The sequence below is a fragment of the Choloepus didactylus genome, chromosome 3, assembly GCF_015220235.1.
Source record: "Choloepus didactylus isolate mChoDid1 chromosome 3, mChoDid1.pri, whole genome shotgun sequence".
NCBI classification, from domain to species: Eukaryota; Metazoa; Chordata; class Mammalia; order Pilosa; family Megalonychidae; genus Choloepus; species Choloepus didactylus.
This window is the reverse complement of record NC_051309.1, coordinates 218032763-218056035: the sequence shown is the minus strand read 5'-3', so window position 1 is coordinate 218056035 and position 23273 is coordinate 218032763. Positions and strand designations below refer to the sequence as shown.

The 23273-nt window shown below is 40.0% G+C and overlaps 1 protein-coding gene across 1 annotated transcript in view; it reads left to right on the top strand.

Moving 5' to 3' along the window:
* Positions 1-23273, top strand: part of FUT10 (fucosyltransferase 10) — an 89009-nt gene that overhangs the window by 42904 nt on the left and 22832 nt on the right. The window contains exon 3 of the mRNA XM_037831337.1: positions 16153-16988. Coding sequence (XP_037687265.1) covers positions 16153-16988 — 836 coding nt within the window. The remainder of the gene's footprint in view (positions 1-16152; positions 16989-23273) is intronic.

The following is a 23273-nucleotide window of genomic DNA, read 5'->3' as shown; positions in this document are numbered from 1 at the left end:
TGCTCTCCTTTTAATGAAATTTCATTTATTGTTTACTTATGCATTTGGTTTGTACAAAACATCTCAGAAAAGCTTAAGACACTTGGCTTATTGATTTATTTGCCAGTTTTATTTCATGGACTTCACATGAGTTCAGAATTAGAGTGAATCTTAATACTTCTCCATGACTGCTAAGATGTTGCCATATAATAAACACTAATGAATGTGCGGTCAGCGTGGACTAACCGAGAACTTACTTCCAACTAAAAGATCTTCCACACCAAAGCTCAAGCTAAGAGTCTGGTTCTTTAGCATTTCCTTAATATCTCATTTTCCATTCTTATAACTCACTAATTCTTTCTCAAATCATTAACTCTGTCTTTTTTTTTTGCAAAGAATTAATAACTGGATGCCAAGTATTAAATCTTCATTATTTTTTATGAGGTGGTAGTATCATTTACTAGTCTACCATGAAGGATTATCACAAGTAATTAAAGCACAACTGCTCTACTTGTCAGAGTAAATGAGGCGGCAGAAAGTTTGTAAGATGATGCAGTGATTTTCTCATCAATTCGTTTCACCTATTTCTTCCTGACTTAATATAGCATTTTATGTTCACAGAACATTTTGAACTCGTTGGGTAGAGGTACAAGTAATGAAATCACATAGCTTGGAATGTGAACTGAAATTTCTGTTTGCCTATGATGGAACTGATATACGTTTCAGCTGGCCCTTGGGTGGAGGGCTGGCCCATCTTTCACTGCTTTGACTTTATTTTCAGCTTTTGAGAATTCCCAGTGGTTCCACATTTGAGCTCGGCATTAGTTCCCTGGGGCTGCTGTAACAAATCACCACCAGCTTGGTGGCTTGAAACTACAGAAATGCATTCTCTCACAGTTCTGAAGGCAAGAAGTCCAAAATCAGTTTTGCTGGACCAAAATCGAGGTGTCGACAAGATCGCACTCTCTCTGAGGGCTTTAGGGGAGAGTCCCTCCTTTGTCTTTCCCACTTCTCGTGGCTGCCAGCTCTCCTGGGCTTGTGGCCGCATCTCCAGGGTCTGCCTCCATGGCCACGTGGTCCCCTCCTCCTCTGTGTGTCTTCGTTCTCTCTGCCTCTCCCTATACAGGAGTACTCCCTCTTATAGAGGTACTTGTGATGGTATTGAGGACACAACCTTTTTTCCAAACACGGTAACATTTACCGGGGCCAGGGATTAGGGTGTGGACATGTCTTTGGGGGGCCCATTTTTCAGCCTACCATGAGCTCTTTCCTCCCTGATGGGTTCTTGCTGCTGGCACACAATTTCTACTTTTACGTCCTCTTCCTCTTTCTTTATCTTACTGCCAGAATAAGCAATGGTCTGACTTCTGCAAAATAAAATCTAGAAATGCATTTATTCATTCCCCAAATATTTTCAAGTACTGACTATGTTCCAGGTACTATGTTAGGCTCTTAGGGTAGATACTTACAAAGGCAGGGGTACTTGAGGGGGTCCCTGTCTGGTGGGGGGTGGGGTGGGTGGGCACACAGGTGCACACATAATTCAGCTAAGTATGATAAGTGCTTTGGTTCAGGTCTATTTAAAAAGCCATGCGACCACTGGAAAGGGAAGAACCAGTTGAGCTGCTTAGGAAACTCTCCTGCAAATGTATTTGCCTCTTGGAGGCCCATTGGTAGTAGCAGTTTAGCCTGTTTTTTAAAAAGAGCAGGAAAGGTCTTATCTATAACACCACTCCTCAACACCACCCTGTGGGTCTCCCAAACTTTTGGCCACAGATGAATTCCGTCGTCAGTACAATGCATCAGGCTGCAAGTCCCAAATGTCTGACCAAGAATGCCTCAGCGATAAAGACATTTATTTATCAAATTAATCAGAAATAGGGGTAGGCAGGCATAAGTTTGGTGTAGCAGTTGTCTTCGAAGACATCCTCCTGCTCTGCATTTCTCCACACATTGGAGATGTCTTTCTGCATGGATATATGACAACTGTAGTAGCCGAAAGCTCTGTGACCTCATGTATCCAAGCACATCTAGCAGCCCCCAAACTTTGTATAATCCTGTCTCTCTCTGAGCACCCCAGGTCTGGAACTTTTGCCCTCTGCACCCGATCACCAGTTAGTTGTCTGCTCACATGTACTGCAGCTTTAGAGCACAAGGACATGCTGATCCACAAAACAAGGCACTTTGCCTATTAGGCTTCTCTAGCCATGATAGGAGTATTTGTGGGGATTTTCATTGCTTATTTTGTGGCCCATTCTGTTCTTTCTTTTTACTGCAGTCTGTACAGGATAGAGTAATTTTGGATACATTTCATCTTACTCTGAGTATGAGCAACATAGCATAAACTAATCTCACCCTAAATTCTTTTGCTCAAGACATTCCAGGAGTGACTCCACTGATGAGTTAGTATAAATATCTTCTCATTTGGATCTTACACACACACACACACACACACACACACACACACACATACAGTGCTCACTTTGCACACAAACACCTACTTATATATATGAAACAACCCCCTCCTCCCCAGAGTGTGGAACATTGATTTTCTTTGAGTGGTGGGAGTAGGGATGATGTTTCTTCATCTCCTCCTCCTTTACTTTCTTTCCTCCCTCCTTTTTTAATCTTTTTTGAGCTCAAAAATTTCTTGTATTGAACATAATTATACTAGAAATTTAAAGAAAAACATTTTAAATAAAAGAAAAATTATAGGAAAATGTTCATGTCCTTTGTTTTATGTTGTTACTCTTTTTTTGTCTGCCATAGGAGAGTTGGGTCTTCTTTGATTACAGTGTTAATTCTGGGCCTATAAAATACACTTTAGACATTGTATTACCAGAGATTTTAATGTGGATCTGCAGTCTTTGACCAAGGTCGTTGTTTTGTTGTTACTGTGTTGAGATGTGTACTTTAGAAAATCAAGCTGGGTGCATCCAAGGCATAATTAACTTTGAAGCACAGTGCTTTATTCTGTGCTATTTCTCTCTAAGGTAGAGCAAGATTCTAACTAACATGATTAAATGGAGTGGAACATTCAGGTTTTGAGAATGAGAAGAATTTTATTTCTCTAGGACATAACTTCCAACTAAGGTCAGATGTAACCCAAAGACTAACTGGAATAAAGTGATTTGGCAGTTTTACATCAATATCTGCTGGATAGACTTGCTTTGGAACTACCACTCCCTTGGTGTCTTGAACACTGGTTTCCGAGGATAAGCCTGTGATTTAATTATCTTGGAGATTGATTGCTGTATTCAGTATTGACTTCTGAGAAATGTCCCTCCAGCTGTGTGTCCAAGGCAGACAGGTGGACAGTGTGAACTGATGTTTTAGTTGGTGTTGAAGATGTCAGCAGTATCAAATGCTTTCAGATACAGTGCACCTACCTTATGAAAACAGATGTTTTTTCAACCCACTTTTCATAGGCTTTTGCCCATCCCCCCAAAATTGCGAGACTATTGAAGTGACTGCATTTATCTCAACATATACACAGTCTAATAATATCACAGGATTATTAAAAAGAAGAGGGCAGCTCTGCATGTACTGAATGGAAACATCTCCATGATAGTTAAATGGAAAAGGCCAGGCTCACAACAGTGTTTATATGTTTTCATTTATGTGAAAAAATAACATTTCCTTAATTCTAAATAGCATTTTTTTTTTCATGTTTCAGCACCTCTGAAATCAGCTTGTTCTTTATAGTTGATGGTGTCCCTTCAATCACTGTCAGCCAGGTAGACGCAGTGAGAGAGTTGTCATTGTCCATGTGGGCCTGAACTGGTGGTTCTTCCTTCTGGCACAGTGGGACAGCTGTGCCCCTGTGATGTTTCCATCAACAATCCATTTAAGCGCTGTTTGAGGAGAGAAAATGAGTCGAGTAGTATCTGAAAACTTTCTTTGACTTCTAGTAATATCAAGAAAGCATTGTCATCAAAACTTGGGGATGGTATTCATGGTTTGGAAGAAAATCCCAGGGACAACAGTGGAACACTCTTTTAAACAAATAGTTTAACAGTCTTGGTGGCATAAAGCACAAAATTAAGTAGAAAACACAGATATCGAAGATTCTGAGTTGAGAAGTGATTCAGAAGAGTTGGGACTCTGAAAGTGAGGAAATTTTAGTCACTTTAACTGATTTAGCTTCCATTTTCTATAACTATTGACAAGAGTAACAAGTGACAAAAAATTTGTGTCTGAGTAAATCTAAAAGAGCTCTTCCAATAAGTATAAAATAAAAATTCTAAGTGATAAGAAAGCATCATATCATCGTTTAATTGGCAATACTTTTCTTAGTGACAGAAAAAATAATGGTTCATCTATAATTTATGTTTCCTGGATTCAATTAAATGTGCTGTCTACCCTCCCTGTCTCCCTCCCTCCCTCACTTCCTTCCTTCTTTCTTTTCTTCTTTCCTCCTATACATACATACATATGTACATGCATACATACATTTTAAAACTGAAAAACACACAACAAACTGATAACAAAGGTAGGACCTGGGTGGCAGGTGCACGGGGGGAGGAAGGAAGACACTTTTCCCATATAGTCTTTTGTTCACTTTGTTTATATTTTTATCAATGTTATGCATATGACAGGTTTAAAGAGCAAATAGTTCTCTCCTGAGGTCCCCAATTTCAAGACATTTGTCTGACTCTCTTGGCTGTCACCACAGCTCTAAATAACATGCTGCTACTACTTTTTATTGATTTTTCATTATTAGGCATTACCCGTGGACTTTCTATCTTGGAAAGGAGGATTTAGTCTTTTACCCTCACCTGTCCAACACACATGCTTACCCTTCGTATATCCCCACCCTCCATTTATAGTTATATTATCATGTTGAATAGATCAATATTCACTGTTTGCATTATTATGGCTGTACAAATGATATTTATAGATGAGTGAGTAGGTACACAGATAACTTTTCTTTTTTTCCTCAGCTTTTTGTTTGCCCTGAGTTAGTAACTGGGTCTTATTTTTCAATTGCCTTGTTTTCTATGTACTTACCAGTAATTCAGCCCCAAATTCTTGTACTGGTCAGAAATAATTACTCCTGTCTTTCTCCTGCCATAGCTATTTGCATTTATGTTATTCTACTTTGAATTTCAGCTAGTGATTAACATTTACATTCAGAGCCATAAGATCCTTTGGGGCTCATTTTGTTCATTTTTGAGGCCCCAGAGTCCCAGCTTCATGATTCCTAAATAGAAGGGCTCAGCAAAACCTTACATATTAGGTGTGGCTATGCTTTGTGGAATTCCTGGTGTTGTCTTCTGTCTCCAGGTTTCTTGGCTCCAAGAGAGAGTGTCTTAGTTTCCTATGGTGGCCATAACAAACTGGGTGGCTTATGCTTCGTTATCAGCTGTCCCTATGAAAATACAGAGGAAGACAAGTGGTGGCTGATTTCTTGACAACCACAGGTATTTAAGGATATAGATGGCAAATCACTAGCTGACCACTAAGGCAATAGAACAGAGACTCAGTGGCCACAACAGCAAAGGATATGGACTTCACAGAGTTATTTCAGAATAGGTAATAAATTGAAAAACTCCAGTGGGGTTCTGCCCCATTCAAGGTGGTAGACTGAGACATTCCGGGACTGCATGCCCCCACAGACACTTTGAACAAACAGCAAGAACTGGCAGAAACATCTTTCTCAAAGCTCCAGAAAACAGTTAAATGATTACAGTAATAGATGACTGCTGAATCAAGAAAAAGTCAATGGTAGGATCTTCTGGTGTCTTTGATGGTCTTTCCTCCATCCCCGCACTGGCTCAGCATGGAGCTGGCCTGTGCTCCCAGTGCAGGTCCTTGGCCCCAGTTCCAGGGGGAGCAGAGTAACCCTGTGCACATACTGGAAGACTGCATGTCTGTGCCAGTCTATTTGGTAGCTGCCGGAAGGACTGAACGAGGACACTTGTGGCAGACTTGCCATTCCAGAATTTGCCCTGCATGTAGAAGGCAGCCACAGAGCTTTTCTACAGAAGACTAGGAGAACAGCCAAATCTTAGCTGTCTGGGACAAAGGTTTGCTGGCTATGGGACATACAGTACAGTGCTCAGGACCATGAGGAAAGACTGTGTCCTAGAGAAGAGGGTACATTCATATCAGTGAAAATGGGGGAATTTCTAGGGCCATGCCCACATATCCAGAATAAGATACATGCACAGAAAGGACTGAGGAAGACCCTATGCTTTGCCTTGAGCTAAGCTCTGGTTAAGCTGTGGAGGAGAGCACTCACAAATGGGGAAGGTGCATTGTTTATTTTTTTTCCTTCTTTCTGACATTCAAGGAAATTTCTATCATAACACTAGCTGGATACAAGCTTAAGAAACAGACTCCTCAGAATCTAAATTCCAGCAAGAACTAATTAAAATATCAAAATGTCCTTATTTCAACAAAAGATTACAAAACATACAAAGAAACAGGAAATTATGGCCCATCTAAAGGAGAAGATTCAGCATTAGAAACTATCAACGAGTAGGACCAGACCTGGGACATATCAGACAATGACCTCAAAAAAATGGTCCTAAATATGCTCAAGGAGCCAAAGGAAAATGTGGACAAGTTGCTAAATGACATTAGGAAAATGATAGGTGAGCACAAAGAGAATATCAATAAAGAGAAAGAAATAATAAAAAGGATCCAAACAGAGCTGAAGACCACAGTAAGAGAAATAAAAAATTCCCTAGAGGGCTTCAACAGCAGATTGGAGTTGGCAGAAGAAAGAATCAGTGAGCTTGAAGATATGGCAGTTGAAATCATTCAGTCTGAGTAGTAGAAAGAAATAAAGAATGGAGAAAAGTAAACAGTGCCTGAGGAACCTGTGGGACACTATCAAACATACCAATATATGCATTGTGGGAGTCCCAGAAGGAGAAAGAACAAAAAGCACACAGAGAAATAATGGCTGAGAACTTCCCAAATTTAAAGAAAGAGATGAATATCCACATTTAGGAAGCTCATCGAACTCCAAACAGGATAAACCCAAATAGACCTACACTGTGGTCTAGTATAATCAAACTGTCAATGCCAAAAACAAAGAGAGAATTCTGAAAACTGCAAAAGAGAAGCAACACGTACATATAAGGGGCCTCAGTAAGATTAAGTGCTGATTTCTCATCAAAAATCATGTAGGCAAGAAGGCAGTAGGATTACATGTTTGAAGGGCTGAAAGCAAAAAAATTGTCAACCAAACATTCTGTATCTGTCAGAACTGTCTTTCAAAAATGAGGGCGAGATTAAGATGTTTTTAGATAAACAAAAGTTGAGGGAACCTGTCATCTGAGACCTGCCCTACAAGCAGTGTTAAAAGGGGAGTTCTACATGTTGAAAGGAAAGAACACTAGACAATCTTTTGAAGCCACATGAAGAAATAAAGTTCTCTGGTAAAGGTAACAATATGGGTAAATATAAATGGCAGTACTGTATTTTGGTTTGTAACTCCACTTTTTACTTCCTACATGACTGAAAAGGCAAATGCATAAAATGAAATGATGTGTCAGTGGTTTTGGATTCATAGTGTATAAACATGTAATTTGTGACAAAAATGAACATAGTGTGTGTATGCTACTGAGGTGGAAGTTGGTATCATACCAAATGAGATTGTTATAGATCTAGGTTGTTAAATTTAAGCCCCATGGTAACCACAAGGAAAGGTAGCCAGGGGTGGGTGCAGGCAGTTGATGGATAATGGGTATAGTGTTTCTGTTTGGGATGAGGGGAAAGTAGGTTCTAGCAATGGGTGGTGGTGAGGGTCCCACAACATTTTGAATATGATTAATCCCACTGAATAGTATGCTTGGGAGGGAGTGGATGAGAAGGTTTATGTTGTTTATATGTTTTCCAATTTAAAGAAAAAAGGGCAGCTAAAGAGATCATGATAAATGCAAAACATGATCCTGGACAGGATCTAATAATGGAGGAAGAAAAGGCTTCAAAGGACATTATTGTGATGTATGAAAAAATTGGAATGTAGACTGGAAGCTTTATATCAGTTAAATTTCTTGAAGTTAATAAGTGTACGTAAGGTCGTTATGTAAGTGAATATCCTTGTTCTTAGGAGATGTGCATGTAAGTATCAATTGTTCAGGAAGCATGATGTGTGCAACCTGCTTTCAAATGTTCAGAAAACAGGTAGAAATAGATAGATGGGTATATGGATAGATAGATGGATTTATGGATGGATAGATCGAATGAATGGCAAATGTGGCAACTGTTAAAATTGGTAGATCTGGGTATCTTGGGGGTGGAGCGCTCTGTATGGGGTTTATATTATTTTTGCCACTGTCCTGTAAGTTTGAATTTTTTCAAACAAAAAGTTTAAAGAAAAAAAAACACCTGGATGGCTTAAAACAACAAAAATTTATTGCCTTGCAGTACTGGAAGCTAGAAGTCCAAAATCAAGGTATCAGCAGGGCCACACTTCTTCTGCTGTTGGTAGGGTCCTGGCTGTGGTTTGCTGGCCATCCTTCTTTGTCTTGTGGCATAACTCAATTTCTGCTTCTGTCTCAGGGCTGCCTCTCTTTTGTGCCTGACTGTCTGGGTCCAATTTCTTTCTTATAAGGGCACCCGTCATATTGCATTAGAGCCTACTCTAATCCAGTTTGGCTTTGTCTTGACTAATGACATCTTCAAAGCTCCTGTTTCCAAATAAGGCCACATTCACTGTGACTGGGAGTTAGGACTCAAACGTGTCTTTTGGGGGGACACACAGTTCAGTCCAAAACAGAGTAACCAGGACGTCAGGCACAGGAACCCCTTCACGTGGCTTTTAGTAACTAAGATGTTACTAGACGGGGTTATGGAGTCTTGCCGTGAAGATTTCATGCCAGAGTTTAGCAGAACGCTACAGGGCGCGCTGAACTGGCTTTGGCAACCCCTTGATGACATCTCTGTGCCTCTCTCCCCTACTGCAGGATGGTACCCTGGGCTTGCCTGGCAAAACTATGACTCTTGCTTTGCTCCTTGGCTTGCTCTCCCTCTTTTCTTCACAACACCTAATTCTCATTTCTTCTGATTATTGTTGTGGAAGAAACTGAATTTCATTTTGTGTTTCAATTTAGAAACTGTCATCGGTACTTCAGTTTGCTTTAAGCTTCTGGTAGGCAGCGGTAGCAGGGAGGTAGCAATTTTAAGTTATTTCAAACCACCAGAAGTTGCATTGAGCTTTGTGAAACAAAGAATTTAATCCAAAGCAGGAAATGAGGAAAAAAGCTCAGTGAGGTCACTGCAAGTTTAGTTACATCTGAGGTGATTCACAATAGTGTAATTTATGAGCTATTGCTGTCTCCCACGGTACTTAGGTTTTGCTAAAGACTTGTTTCATAAGCTTTAACATCTTTTGATCATAGAAGTTTTGATTTCAGATGGGTAAATGCTTCTGTGGTAAAATCTTTTAGCAAGAAGAGAGTCTTTGTCTCCTTTTACATTGAATACCAAGAAACGTAGTCGAGAGGATTTTTTTAAAAGTTTTTTATTGTGAAATATATATACAGAAAAAGTGATAACTTTCAAAGTATGATTTATTAAGTAGCTATAGAGCGAATTTCAAAGCATGTTATGGGTTACAGTTCCACCATATCAGTTCTTTCCTTCTAGCCATTCTAGTACCCTAAAAACTGAAAAAAAATATTTATATAAAGATTCAGTATTCGTAATTCTTTGTTAAATCCTATCTTGTCTGTTGCTACCCCTCCCTCTCATTTGATCACTGTCTCAATCTTGAGGAATATTTGGGTAGTGATCACCCTAACTTGTCCATATTGGAAAGGGGTGTTGACCGTATAGGGAAGGGGGATGCATCTGTTTGATTTTCTTGCAGAGGCTGTTGCTTCTGGATTTTGGGATTTATGTGACATAGGAATACTCTGGAGGATTTAAGTTTCTGAAAAATAAAACTTAGTGAGTGAAACTTTTATAGAGTCTCAGATAGGGACCAGGGTATTCTTTATCTTTTCGGGACTACTGTTGAGCAGGGCTTGGCATACTGTGGCATTTGGAATATCTAGCTGGATCTTGCATAAGAGTTAACTCCAGGATAGCCTACTTGAGAGGATTTGTAATTTGTATTAAAACTTAGACTGTGGTCACAAGCAATTGTACTTAAGACCTTCACCCCTGATTAGTCTTTGTAGCTAGTCCTGTCATCAGTGTTCTGCATATTTTACTGAGCAACACTAACAAGGGATTTACAACACTACTTGAATGAGGCAGGTGGTTTTAGTTTCAAGTAATTTGCTGGCTCCTTTCTTAAAGGGAGTCTCATTTTTTGATTTTATATGTTCCCTTCTTTAATAGGAGGCTGGCATTCTGCTTCTGCATTATTATCAGATAGTCTAAGAGAGAAATAAGCTGAGGGAAAAATAGAAGCCTGGGATGGTGGTAACAAGGGGGTAGAATTCTGAAGAAACATAGTACTTATGGAAAAATCAAGGAGCAAGAAAACAAGAGAAAACTTGCCATGGAAGTCGGAGTAATAAATTGTATTCATATAGAAGTCCTAGATGTTGCTTTTAAAATAGGCCTCTGTACTAATCGTAGACTGCCAGGAAAACCGAACTTATTCTAGGCATTTCAAACAGAAGGAATTGTCACAGGAATTGGTCATAAAGGTCCTGAAGGGTTGGTGGCACGAAAGAAGGGAAGAGAGGGCTGTGCAAAATAACCACTGCCTTCCCTGATATGGATAAGCAAAAGGGGAAATTTGGAGTACAGGACTGCCATGTCTCTGTATCCCCATGGCTCTGCTGTTGGACGTGGGCTGTCTGAGCAGAACCAAGAGCCAGCCCTCTTGGTCATTACTGCTGCCACCAGGGCTGTCAACTGCTGCAGACCTGCTGGTGTCACTGTAGCCGATGAGCTCACTGCTGCTGCTGCTGCTGCTTTCTCTGCTACATGAGAAACCTTGAAGAAGGGGGTTCTTCTCTCTTCCTCTCACCTCCCAGATTCCCTACAGTGCTCCCAGTGGCAGGACCTCATGGCAAGCCAGTTGGCAAGGGAGTCGGGAAATGAAATTTGCAGGGTCTAGCTCCAAGCCGTACAGAGCATAGCACAGTAGTGGGGAAACGGAGCTGAGAAGCTACCAAGCCAATCACTAACACAGCCTCCGTTTAGGAAAAAGAGCTAACTAAGGTCGTTCTGTGGCTCTTTTATGAACCAAAGTTTAGCTAAGAGTACTTTCATCTTGGGCAAAAGACACTTGCCCTACTAAGCCTAGTGTTTGAAATCCCCAAGGAAGGTGTGGTGGGTTGGGAGACATTGGTTTATCTGTAAAGAATTAGTTTCTTCCAGAGAAGAATTCTCTGCTTTACATGTGTTGCTTTAATGATGAATTCATAGAAAGCATTGACTCATTGATCCATTTTGGTGGAGACTGTTTAAAAAAATAAAAGGTGCAAAATCTCCTGTATACATGCTGTTTTGTTCCTTGTAGGAATTAGGAATTGGTGTAAAGTTATTCCAGGAAAAAAATGAACATAGGCATCTTTATCTGATTACATTTATCATTAGTCCAGCACCTGAAAGCTTCAGGAACTACTCAGATCTCAGGGCGTTGAGCTAACTCTTCTATATGTTCTGCATTTGTATGTTGGAGTTAGGAAGAGGTGCGTGATGAAAGAGTTTCTATAGGCTCCTACTTGGTTCATTGAAGTGAAGATGTTACATACCAAGGATTGTGATTATCCTAATTCTGTGCACTTGAGATCTATTAGAAGAAAAAACAAAGGATGAGTTACGCTCAAAGGTGGAACAATTAGCTTACTCTGAAGGGTTCAAACAACTTTGGTGGTTTTGTCAGTGGTGAAAAATAAGATGGGAAAAGGATTGGTTTTTGGGGGAAGATGACTAGTTTAGTCTGGGCATGGTGATTTGTGGTTTTTTTGGGATGTCCAAATGAAGAGTTCTATTCTAGCAGGCTGTTAAGCTATCTGGTTGAAGTTCAAGGGCACAGTCTGGATGAAATACAAATTTAGGATCCATCAGTCACTAGGTTGTAGTTAAACCTGAGTGGGAGTGTAGCAACTGTCATGTCAGTATATTACCTTAGCATAAATTGTTGAAAAGGAACCACTTGGGGAGAATGCACCAAAGGCAAGTAATCATTCCCTCCTGCCCTTTTCCCCTGCTCAACTGTGTCGGATGTATTTGCTCAGAGGTTTTAAATCTGAATTTGTGCCCTTGGTTCGAGGGATCATAAAATGTACATCAGGCCCCTGATTAGTTGAGAGCATGAATTCCAGTCTCCAGATACCCATGCTTGGGGAGGATGACTGGCAGCTTAAATTTGGACATGGACACTTAGTCTTGGTCAAGAGGGGCCCACTCTGGCCTTCCTTGTAGGAATTAGGAAATGGTGTAAAGTTATTCCAGGAAGAAAATGAACATAGGCATCTTTTTCTGATTACATTTATTAGTTAGTCCAGCACGTGAAAGCTTTAGGAACTACTCAGATCTCAGGGTGTTGAGCTAACTCTTCTATATGTTCTGGATTTGTGTGTTGGAGTAAGGAAGAGGGGTGTTAAAAGTTTCTATAGTTACAAATACCATTTCCATTTTTTAGCTAATCATTAGAACCCTCCAGAAAATATGACCCGATAGGGTTGTGTGCCTAACTTGGGAAAATTCATGTGAAAAGGCTTGGAAATGAGCTCTGCAAATGCTAGATTGTATTATATGAGATAGCCCTTTGTCCTAAATTGTTCTTCCTTAAATGCTTCAGTTCTCTCTATTGGGGTATTTTTTATGAGACCACATTATCAGTTTTATGCTAGAAGTTCTTTTTAAAAGCAGAGTTTACTGTTGGAGAACATTTTGTGGGGGCTCTTCTCTTCTCCAAATTGAGGCATACCATCTTCCTGAGCTGACTAGGTTTTTTGCATCTTCAGTGTGCTAAAGGCAGGGAGGAATTTTGTGGGTGTGCTTGAGAGTTTCAACAGCACGTCACTCAAAAAGAATCAACATCGTGTCAGGGCCAGTGATCTCTGCTCCCTGAGCCAGTCTGAAGATTTTGGCTCTCTCCAGTCACCAGGTTTTTTGGTCTAGGTGAGTGACTCAAACTTTGTTTATAAAGTAGGGTAATAATACATGTTGCCTTCGGTTTTCACCAGTTTGTGTGGGAACAATAAAAGTAGTATATGCCCCTGCTGATGGAAAAGGTTAAATACATACCATAAAATATTGTCTTCTGCTTATCTGCTATCTCAAGTTCCGTCTCCATCGTCAGCAAATCTGGCAGCACTTGCCAGTATTTATTTTTTCCATTTGAATTCCAAGTTGCAATTACCTTTACAATGCATTTTAGTGCTTAAGATCTATTTGTCAGCTGTTATTTAAAAGAGCAAATGAATTTGTCAGTTTCAGTAAATACAAAATAACCCAGAAAGATAAAAGTTTGGATCCATAGTCGTTAACCTTGCAGATGAAATGTAAGAGCCAGTGAAGATGACTGCATAATAAACCAGTGAACTAATCACATGCAAGCTAATCACATTTTTATCAATTTACCATAGGTTAATTGATTTTCATTTCTTTAAAGACTCCAATTCCAGCTCTTGTCATGGGCATTGCTATAGTCAGTGATTGCTAAATAACTTACTTGTTTTCTGAGCCACATCTAATGCCTTCCAAAATTGCTTAATACTGACATTCCTATTCTAGGCTGTGATATTTCAGTTAAAGTACTCGAGGTCTGTCATGGTTCTAGTTTCAGTATTCTTGACCGTCTGTGCTTATGAGAGAACCTCGCTGGGCTAAGTGACATACATATTTTTAAAATCTGCCCAGGACGATTTTAGTCGGAAAGCATCTAACTGAAAAAGCATTTCAATGTAATCTTCTATGTGTGTGTGTGTTTCAGGGAAATAACTAGGAAATGCTTTTTTATGCAGGAAATATTAAGAAATTAGGTCCCTTTATCTTTCCTCTCTATTAAAGAGGCATCCCCTCACTACTGAAGGTAGCCCCACACCTGCAGACTAACAGAATTCAGATGAATGTATGAGAATCTCACACATTCATTTTTGAAAAGGTGTGTTGCATTTTACTGCATGAGTATAAATGTTTCTTGCTTAGACTCTGTAGGCTTTTTTTCTACTATAGATTACATGTACAAGGGGCCTCATTCTCTTCTCCCCTTCCTTCAGTATCAACGCTCTAATGGCCACTTGGCTGGAGATATAATGGACCAGTAAGCCCTCATCTCCTAGTTATCATGAGTTAACAGCTCATTATAACCGGTTCCGGTTTCAAGTCCTGTTTCCAATTACCAGCTCAACTTGAACGACGTAGATAGTGGCCATGAAAGAGTTGCATAGTAATTTTTAATTTCTCCTACATTTCACTGATGTAGACAGGCAGAGATAAAACTCAGGCCTCACTATTCTCTGAAGAATGGAGGTCTCTTGTCTCTCTGTTTTCTGCTCTGCAGTTGGATCTTGGCTGTGACTCTTCATCTGGCTCATCCACGTGCCACATGATAGTTGGTAGCTGACAGCCACTTGTGTTTCACACAAGACCCTTGTACCTGATTGCCCAGTTAATTGTGGATCTACTTTTCTTTTAATATTGTCTCCCCAAGTCTCCAACTCTACAACTTTGATTCCTGCCTCCAACTACTATGAATTGGCCCCTAGTACTACTCTCCTTGGTTCTAACTCAATTTTAGCATCATTGGCTACTTGGCCAATCTAGACCCTTTTTGAGCAGCAACCACCCCAATGCAATGAGTTGCCTTTCTTAGTTTTCCTCCATGTCCTCATGTTTCTTCATCTTAATGAATAGTAAACTATGCCAACCACCCAACTATACATGTCATTGAATTTCAGGTGTGGGGATGTGTGTTAGTTCTGAGGTTGAAGGCCAGAAATAGCAAATGCCAAGTAGAAAAATATATACTCATTTTTATGTTTGTCATTCTTCACTGACTCACTGAGAGTAAAAGCTTATTATTGAAATAGGAGATGAGTTCTTCAGCATTTTCTCAGTGTTCCCTTCATGCCCTCCAACATAGTCTTATCTGATCTTTAATTGTTTAAAAGCCTTTCTTGATTAATTGATTTCTCATTGATGTGTACTGTTGGCACCAAAGAGTTTATATTTATTTGACAGATTGTACGCTGGCAGTAAATAATTAATTTTTATGAACCCTACCAGAAAAATGTGCTTCCTTCAGCTGGAAGCATTTATTCAAAGCATTTTTTTCCCCCAGTGGGTGCTGGAAGATGGATTTACTTGCCATTTCCTTACATTTATTTTTAAAAAAATTCAAATCAGTGGCTACAAAATCATCAATGTCAGAAACACTTTAGAAATTCTATACAATATTTGTGTTGTGATATTGTCTTAATCCTTCTTTCTCTTTTATAGATATAAGTTCTTCCTGATTGGATCTCCACCCACGCCGTCAGGAAACAATCGCTTACCGCATCCGTCATTTCTGTCCGCCCAGTATCATGTTTCAAAAATTTTCCAATTAATACTGTGGAAGCTAAAATCGCTCATAATTATAACCCTGTTATGCCTTCCCTATTTCTTGATGTCCTTGTTAATTCATGTCTATCCTGCAGTGGTCTGTAGCATACTGCTATTATCAGCCCTTCCGTCTTTAAAAGCTTCTTGTCTACCTTTTTGACTAAGATTGATTAACTGCACTTTGTTGAAATTGATCATTTTGGATTAAAAAAAAATCTATCTTGTATATTTCTTCTGGTTACTTTTGCACGATTTTGCTTTTTTTTTTTTTCCCAATTAATAACTCTGCCAATCTGGTTGCTTTCCTCGCTTTGGCTTTGTTTCTCTTGCCTGTTCTTTTTTAAGAACTGTCTATCATTATCTCTTTATTTCTCCTGCCCTCTTAGGCAGCGCCTCTGGGAAGAAAAGCCAATTGCAGGAGGCGGTAGAATAATCTTCCTTTAGAACCTGGCCAGACGCTACCCCATTCACTACCCCATTTCCTTTTTCTATAAAATGAGATAGTCATTTATTACTGCAATACTCTCCCTGAGCAGTTTCTGGGAGGAAAGCCTATGACTGACCTGTAGCGACACTGTAATGTACTTCCCATTCATAGGCTGCAACTCCTCTGTATTCTAATCTTACCAGGTAGACTCAAACTTAGACACTAACATTCATTTGGACATACTAATATTTTCTTTTCTTGTCTTTTCTTAGGTACCGACTTTAATATAGACAGCTTACCTCTGCCTCGGAAGGCCCATCACGACTGGGCCCTTTTTCATGAAGAGTCTCCAAAGAACAATTACAAGCTCTTTCACGAGCCAGTCATCACCTTGTTCAACTACACTGCCACGTTCAGCAGGCGTTCCCACTTGCCACTAACCACGCAGTACTTGGAGGGCATCGGAATGCTGAAGTCACTCCGATACCTGGTTCCTCTGCAGTCCAAAAACAGCCTTAGAACAAGACTTGCCCCGCTGGTGTACGTGCAGTCGGACTGCGATCCGCCGTCAGACAGGGACAGCTACGTCCGGGAGCTGATGACTCACATCGAGGTCGATTCCTACGGCGAGTGTTTACGAAACAGAGAGCTCCCTCCGCCGCTGAGCAATCCAGCCTCCATGGATGCCGATGGCTTCTATAGGATCCTGGCGCAGTATAAGTTTATCCTGGCTTTTGAGAACGCGGTGTGTGATGACTACATCACGGAGAAGCTCTGGCGACCCCTGAAGCTGGGGGTGGTCCCTGTGTATTACGGCTCCCCCAGCGTCGCGGACTGGCTTCCAAGTAACCGCAGTGCTGTGCTCGTGTCAGAGTTTCCGCACCCCAGAGACCTGGCGAGTTACATCAGACAGCTGGATGATGACGACCGGCTGTACGAGGCCCACATCGAGTGGAAGCTGAAGGGGGAGATCTCCAACCAGCGACTCCTCACAGCTCTGCGAGAGCGGAAATGGGGCGTGCAGGACGTCAGCCAGGACAACTACATCGATGCGTTTGAGTGTCTGGTGTGCAGCAAGGTGTGGAGTAATATTCGGCGTCAGGAAAAGGTAAGTGTATCACGGTTTGGCAAAGGAGCGCTAGGCTGGCCCTCTTTTGTTTTTTTTTTAAATGCAATTTTATTGAAATATAATCATATAACATGCAGTCATTCAAAGCATACAATCAGCTGGTCACCATATTGTCATAGAGTTGTGCTTTCATCACCACAGTTAAACCTTGAACGTTTTCATTACTCCGAAAAATAAAATGAAAATTAAAATAAATAAAAAAGAATATCCAAATCATCCCATTCCCCTCCTCCCCCATTGTTCATTTACTTTTTTTAATACAGTTTAATTGAGATATATTCACACACCCTACAGTCTTCCATAGTGTACAATCAGTTATTTACAGCACCATCATACGGTTGTGCGTTCATCACCAGAATCAATTTTTTGAACCTTTTCCTTACTCCAAAATAAAAATAAAAGCAAAAAAGAACACCTAAATCTCTCCATCCCCTCCATCCCACCCTATTCTTCATCTAATTTTTGTCCCCATTTTCCCACTCTTCTGTCCATATACTGGATAAAGGGAGTGCATAGACTGGCCTTGATCTTTGCCTTGAGATCACTTTAGGGCACTTCCTTGAGATCATTTCTGCTGTAAGATCACTTCTGCCTTGAGATCACATCACATCATGGTCACTTCTTTTCTTGCCACTGATTTATCCCTGCTCTTCGCTGGTATCAGAGAGAGACCAGGGTCTGCAAGGAGTTTGAATATTTCATTACTGTCTCCTGAGGACGGTCATGAAGTTTACTCGTCGAGTCCTACTTCCTTAAGACTGTAAATTCTCCTCTGTATTGCTTCGTTTGGGCAGTGACCCAAGGAGGCTGGAGGAAGAAGGAGGAAAGCAGCCAAAAAAACAAAAAAGGTTCTGAATCTCATCCATAGGGTCAACCCCTTAGCCTCTCCATCAATACCATGCGAAGGTGTATGAGATGGCTGCCAGTCCCTTATGCTCATGCCCCACGGGCTGCCATTTTGAAACTTATTTTCATTTCACATACACGATCAATCAGTCTCTCTTTTTGCTCTCTCCCTCGTACTTGCTCTTTCTGATGTACACACTTATTAATATATATGGAGAATATTCAAATAATTATGAGGATAGTCCTATAAAGTCTCTTTTTCTTCAATTATTATGAAGTTCTTAGTGATATCTTTAAATTTCTCGATGCTCTTAATGTTTACTTAATTTACTCTATAACAAGAATCATCCCACTTTGGGCATAACAATTTGTTAAGAGGAAATTTATTGAAAGAAAGAGAAATATTAGTTTTACATTCCCCTGAAGTTTTTAAAAAATGAGGTGGCCTGTATCCATCATTTGCCTGTCATCCACCATTCCCTTCTCTGCCTCTCAGATACAAATTCTCAGAAGGCAAACAATTTTTGTTAAATACTTATTTTGGCTTGCATATTAATTTCAGGTCCAACATAAATCTAAACAGCATATGGATTTTTTTTTATATAAACTTAGGTCTTTCACATACTAAATATATATATGTTCAGGCAAATTAAAAATATTTGAAGCATTATTTTCTTAATTTTAACAATTATGAACGTTTAGGCTCTTTTATCTGGTTTTATATAACACACTTTTACTTATACAATAATTTATTTTTATGCTGAATGTCTTGATCGGGAGCAGAAACGTTAACATCGTTCTTATCTGAAAATACTTCTGATTTCAAATGACTTCCTTTATGTCCAAATTTATGGGGCTGCACTGCAGCAAAAATAAAAACACACACTCACACACACAATGCTGTGGAAACACACGGGAAAATAAGAGACCACATTGATTGCCCATACTAAGCCAGTTGTTTATTCTCAAAACTATATCAAAGCAAAAAATATAGAACTTCTGGAGGGCGAGGGTCTGCCTGGGCTTTCTCACAAGAACCTGTCCAGGCTTAGAGATCATATATGTATAGAAAACTGAAGGTCTGTCCAGAGGCAAGAAACCCTGATGGGATGATTATTGGGCACTGGAACAGAACATAAGCGAAATAGCTTTTTAAAAGATACAGGATTGAAACATAAGGCTATGTAAGATTTGTTTTTAAACTGTACAGTGTTTTTTTTTTTTTTTGTATAGTTAACAACGTGTCTTTAGATAGCCCTGTCCTGGTGATCTTTTCAATAGCCCCTAACCTTGCCTGGTACAATATGTGGGTTGTAAATTGGCATGGAAATTTAAAGCAGGTTCTTCTTGGTGCACAGCGCAAATTAGTTATATATGGGGATGGTAGTTTTTCACCTTCAGTTGTCTCTGATGCAGCTTATCTGAAATAATTGTCATTCTGTTAACTGAATACCGCTCTGTAATAGAAAAAAAAAAAAGACGTAGCTATTTTGTTGACATTCTGAATGCTTCTAAATAAATACAGATTTTTTATTAGGAAAAAAAGATATAGGAAGATACATATGTTTCTGCATTTCCAATAGGAACAGTTAACTGATTGTGATATTTCCGTGCTCGAAGGTGGTATAGAGTCAGTGAAGAAAAATAGAGTAGGCTGTCCTCCAGCGTGCATTTCTTACTTCTAGAGAGCCGGTCAGAGAAGAGGATTAGAAAACTTTGCTTGTATTTCAGTAAATTAGTGAAAACTCTAAAATGCGAATGTGCTCATTATTGGAAAGCAGAACAAAACATACCATGGAAGTAAATTCAACGGTGTTAGAGAGCAGCCGTTTTCATTTGCATTCATCTTACAAGTTTTGTTGCAGCTTATTTATGGCACTCCTTAAAGTAAGCCAATTATATTTCAGTTTCTTCACTTTCTCTCTTTTGGCCAGGGAAAAGCTGCAAGGAATGATTTGATTTTCTGTAACAAATTATTTCCTCTTGTAATTGCCAGTTGTTTAAATCACTATGTTTGGATGTAGAAAATAGAACTAGAGTATCAAATGGATTTTACCTGTCTTTACGCTGCTTCTCCTCTCTTCTCCCTCTCATAAACACACAGATCTCATGTATTGGTTATCTATTGCTGCATGCATTAATTTGCTAGGACTGCTGTAACAAATCGCAAACTGGGCAGCTTAAAACAACAGAAATTTATTCTCTAACAGCTCTGGAGGCCAGAAATTGAGGTGTCAGCCTGGCCTTGCTCTCTCTGAAGGTTCCAGGGAAGATCTTTCCTTGCCCCTTCCAGCTTCTGGTGACCCCAGACACTCCTTGACTTGTAGCAGCACAACTCCCATCTCTGCCTCCTTGTTCACACGGCCATCTTCTCCCTGCGTGTCTCCATCTTCACGTGGTCTTCTCCTCTTTGTGTCTCTTCTCCCCTTCTTGTAAGGGCACCAGTCATGTATTCAGAGCCCATTTTACTGCATTATGACCTCATCTTAACTAATTGGATCTACATTGACCCTATTTCCAAGTAAGATCGCATTCTGAGTTACTGAGTATTATGACTTCAACGTATATTTTTAGGGGGATGCAATTCAACCCATAGCACTGTGTGAGAAGTGATCATAAACAGCAGGTTAAAACAATCCTCCAAGGCTGGGTTCTCCTATGGAGGCACAACTGGGGAAGTGTCTGCTTCCAAATTCACGTTCTTTTGGCAGAATTCAGTTCCTTGCATTATAGGATTTAGTTTCTTGCTTGCTGCGGGCTTGAGGCTGCCGTCAGTTCCTACTGGCCTTCCTCACCTGGCTTCTCAAAGCCAGCACAGGGGCAGGAGACTCCAGCAAGATGGGTGCTGCACCCTTAGGTAACATAATCATGTGCACAGAATCCCACACATCCTGCCACCTCTGCTGCATTCTGTTGGTTAGAAACAAGTCAAGAGTAACACCTACACTCAAGGGGAGGGGATGACACAAGGGTGTGAATACAAGAAAGTGAGGCTCATGGAGACCAACTGGAATCTGTCTGCTGCATCTTAGTGAATCTGAGTAGACTTATTCTCCATTTTATGTGCTTTTTTAATTATGTAGAAGAAAGTCTTTTGGTATTGAGGAGGACTCATCGGTTAATTTTAGATAGTCAAAACACATTTATTGAGAAATGCTGTCCCCATGAGATTATAATAAGTGAGACAAGATCTAATCATCAGACATACAACTTCATGGAGTTTGGATAAACTTTTTTAAAAAATGACTTTCTTGAGGTATAATTGATGTGGGATAAACTGTACATATTTAAAGTATACAATTTGATTAGTTATGACATATGCATACACCTGTGAAACTGTCCCATAATCAAGATAACAAACATTTCCATCACCCCCCAAAAGTTTTCTCATGTCCTCTTGTAATCTCTTTCTCTCCACCTCCTTTCCCATGCAACCACCAGTCTGCTTTTTGTCACTTTTAACAAAGTACCCAAGGAACTTTTCTAGAATTTTATTTAAATGGAATCGTATAGTATGTATTCTTTTGTATTTAATGTCATCCACTTGGCGTGATGATGTTAACATTCACCCACAATGTTGTGTGTGTCAATGGTTTGTTTCCATTATTGCTGTGGTGTGGATGTACCAAAATTTGTTTATCCATCCACCTGTTAATGAACATTGAGTTGTTTCTAGTTTTTGGCTATTACATATAAAGTTGCTGTGAACATTCACTTGTAAGTCTTATAAGCATATGGACGTACGCTTTCATTTGTCTTCAGTAAACATCTAGGAGTAGGATGGCTAGGCTGTATGGTAGATGTGTGTTTAACATTTTGAGAAACTACCAAACTGTTTTCTAAAATTACATACATACATTCCATTCAGCATTGTAGGAGAGTTGAGGGTGTCCATACCTTCATTAACACTTTGTGTGGTTAGTCTTCTAATGTTTGCTAATCTAGTGGATATATAGTGGCATCTTTTTGTGCTTTAATTTACATTTCTCTAATGACTAATGATGTTGAACATCTTTTAATTGCTTATTTTCAATCCAGGTATCTTCTTTGGTGAAGTGTCTAGACATTCAAATATTTTATGAAATTTTAAAAATTGGGTCTGTTTGTTTACAGAGTTACAGTCTTAAGGCCATAAATTGTCCAAGGTAAGACATCAACAATAGGGTACCTTCACTGAAGGCCAATGGCATCTGGAAAATTTCTGTAAGCTCGGAAGGCACGTGGCTGGCATATGCTGATCCCGGGTTGTGTTCCAGCTTCTCTCTCGGCTCCTGTGTATTCTTCAATATGTTGCTCTTGGGGCATTTTGTCCTCTCTTAGCTCCTCCAGAGCAAAAGTCTGCTCTCAACAGCCATCTTCAAAATGTCTCTCTAGGTTGCAGCTCTGAGGTTCTTCCATTTGTGAGCCCCTTTTTAAGACTCCAGTGAACTAATCAAGGCCCACGCTGAATGGGCAGGGCCACACCTCCATGGAAACATTCAATCGGAGATCACGCACTAACCAAAGTTACCACTCATGATTGTGTGGGTCACATCTCCATGGAAACACTCCATCAGAAAGTTCCAGCCTAATCAACACTAATACATTTGCCCCTATAAGAATGCATTAAAGAATATGGCTTTTTCTGGGGGACATAATATATACAAACTGGCACAACTTGTAATCTTTGCCTCCACTGTACAGCAGCAATATTAGCTCCTCATGGGTTCATTACCCCCACCAGTACAATAAATTTCTTTATTTTCTTCCTGATCCAGTAGCCTAAGAAACATGAAGTGACCACGAAACAGTTCTGTAGATTCAAGTTCAGTGGAAACTGTCCGGTGACCCTTGTGGAAAAACTGAACCAGGATCTCTTAACTAAAAGAGCCTAAGGTTGAGGGAATGAGAAGCACAAAAATAAGTGGGTAACTAGGAGTAAAGGTCAGCTGGGTCAATCCTCCTTCTACCCTTTGGTTCTTTTAACTGTCTTTTCTAACATTTAGGAACACAGTCCCATACATGGGCCATTGGTTCAGTAATTCTACAGAGTATTGTCCCTGAGCTGAGTCTTTAACAGGCTATTCCACAATACTATAAGGCCACTTTCTTTTGAGTGATTGGACATGTAGTAAAGCCAGTGAATTCTGTGTCCAGTGTCACGTTGTCTATTATAACAGTATTATGTATCCATTGTAATGCCTACTTCTCCACACGGTGAGTCTGAGTGAATGTTGTTGCATAAGATGGCGTGTTGCTAAATCGGGCATTCTGTAACAACCCCTCAGGTGTGGGACAAGGAAGTCAATTTTGGTAAGGACAAATTGCTGTCCTTTTTAAGGTGCAAAAAGTTTATTGTATTTAACCTGTCATCAACTGGCTAGATGGAAGGAATGGTGCCATATCAAAGGCTCAGCATTGATCAGTGCTGCTTGCAGG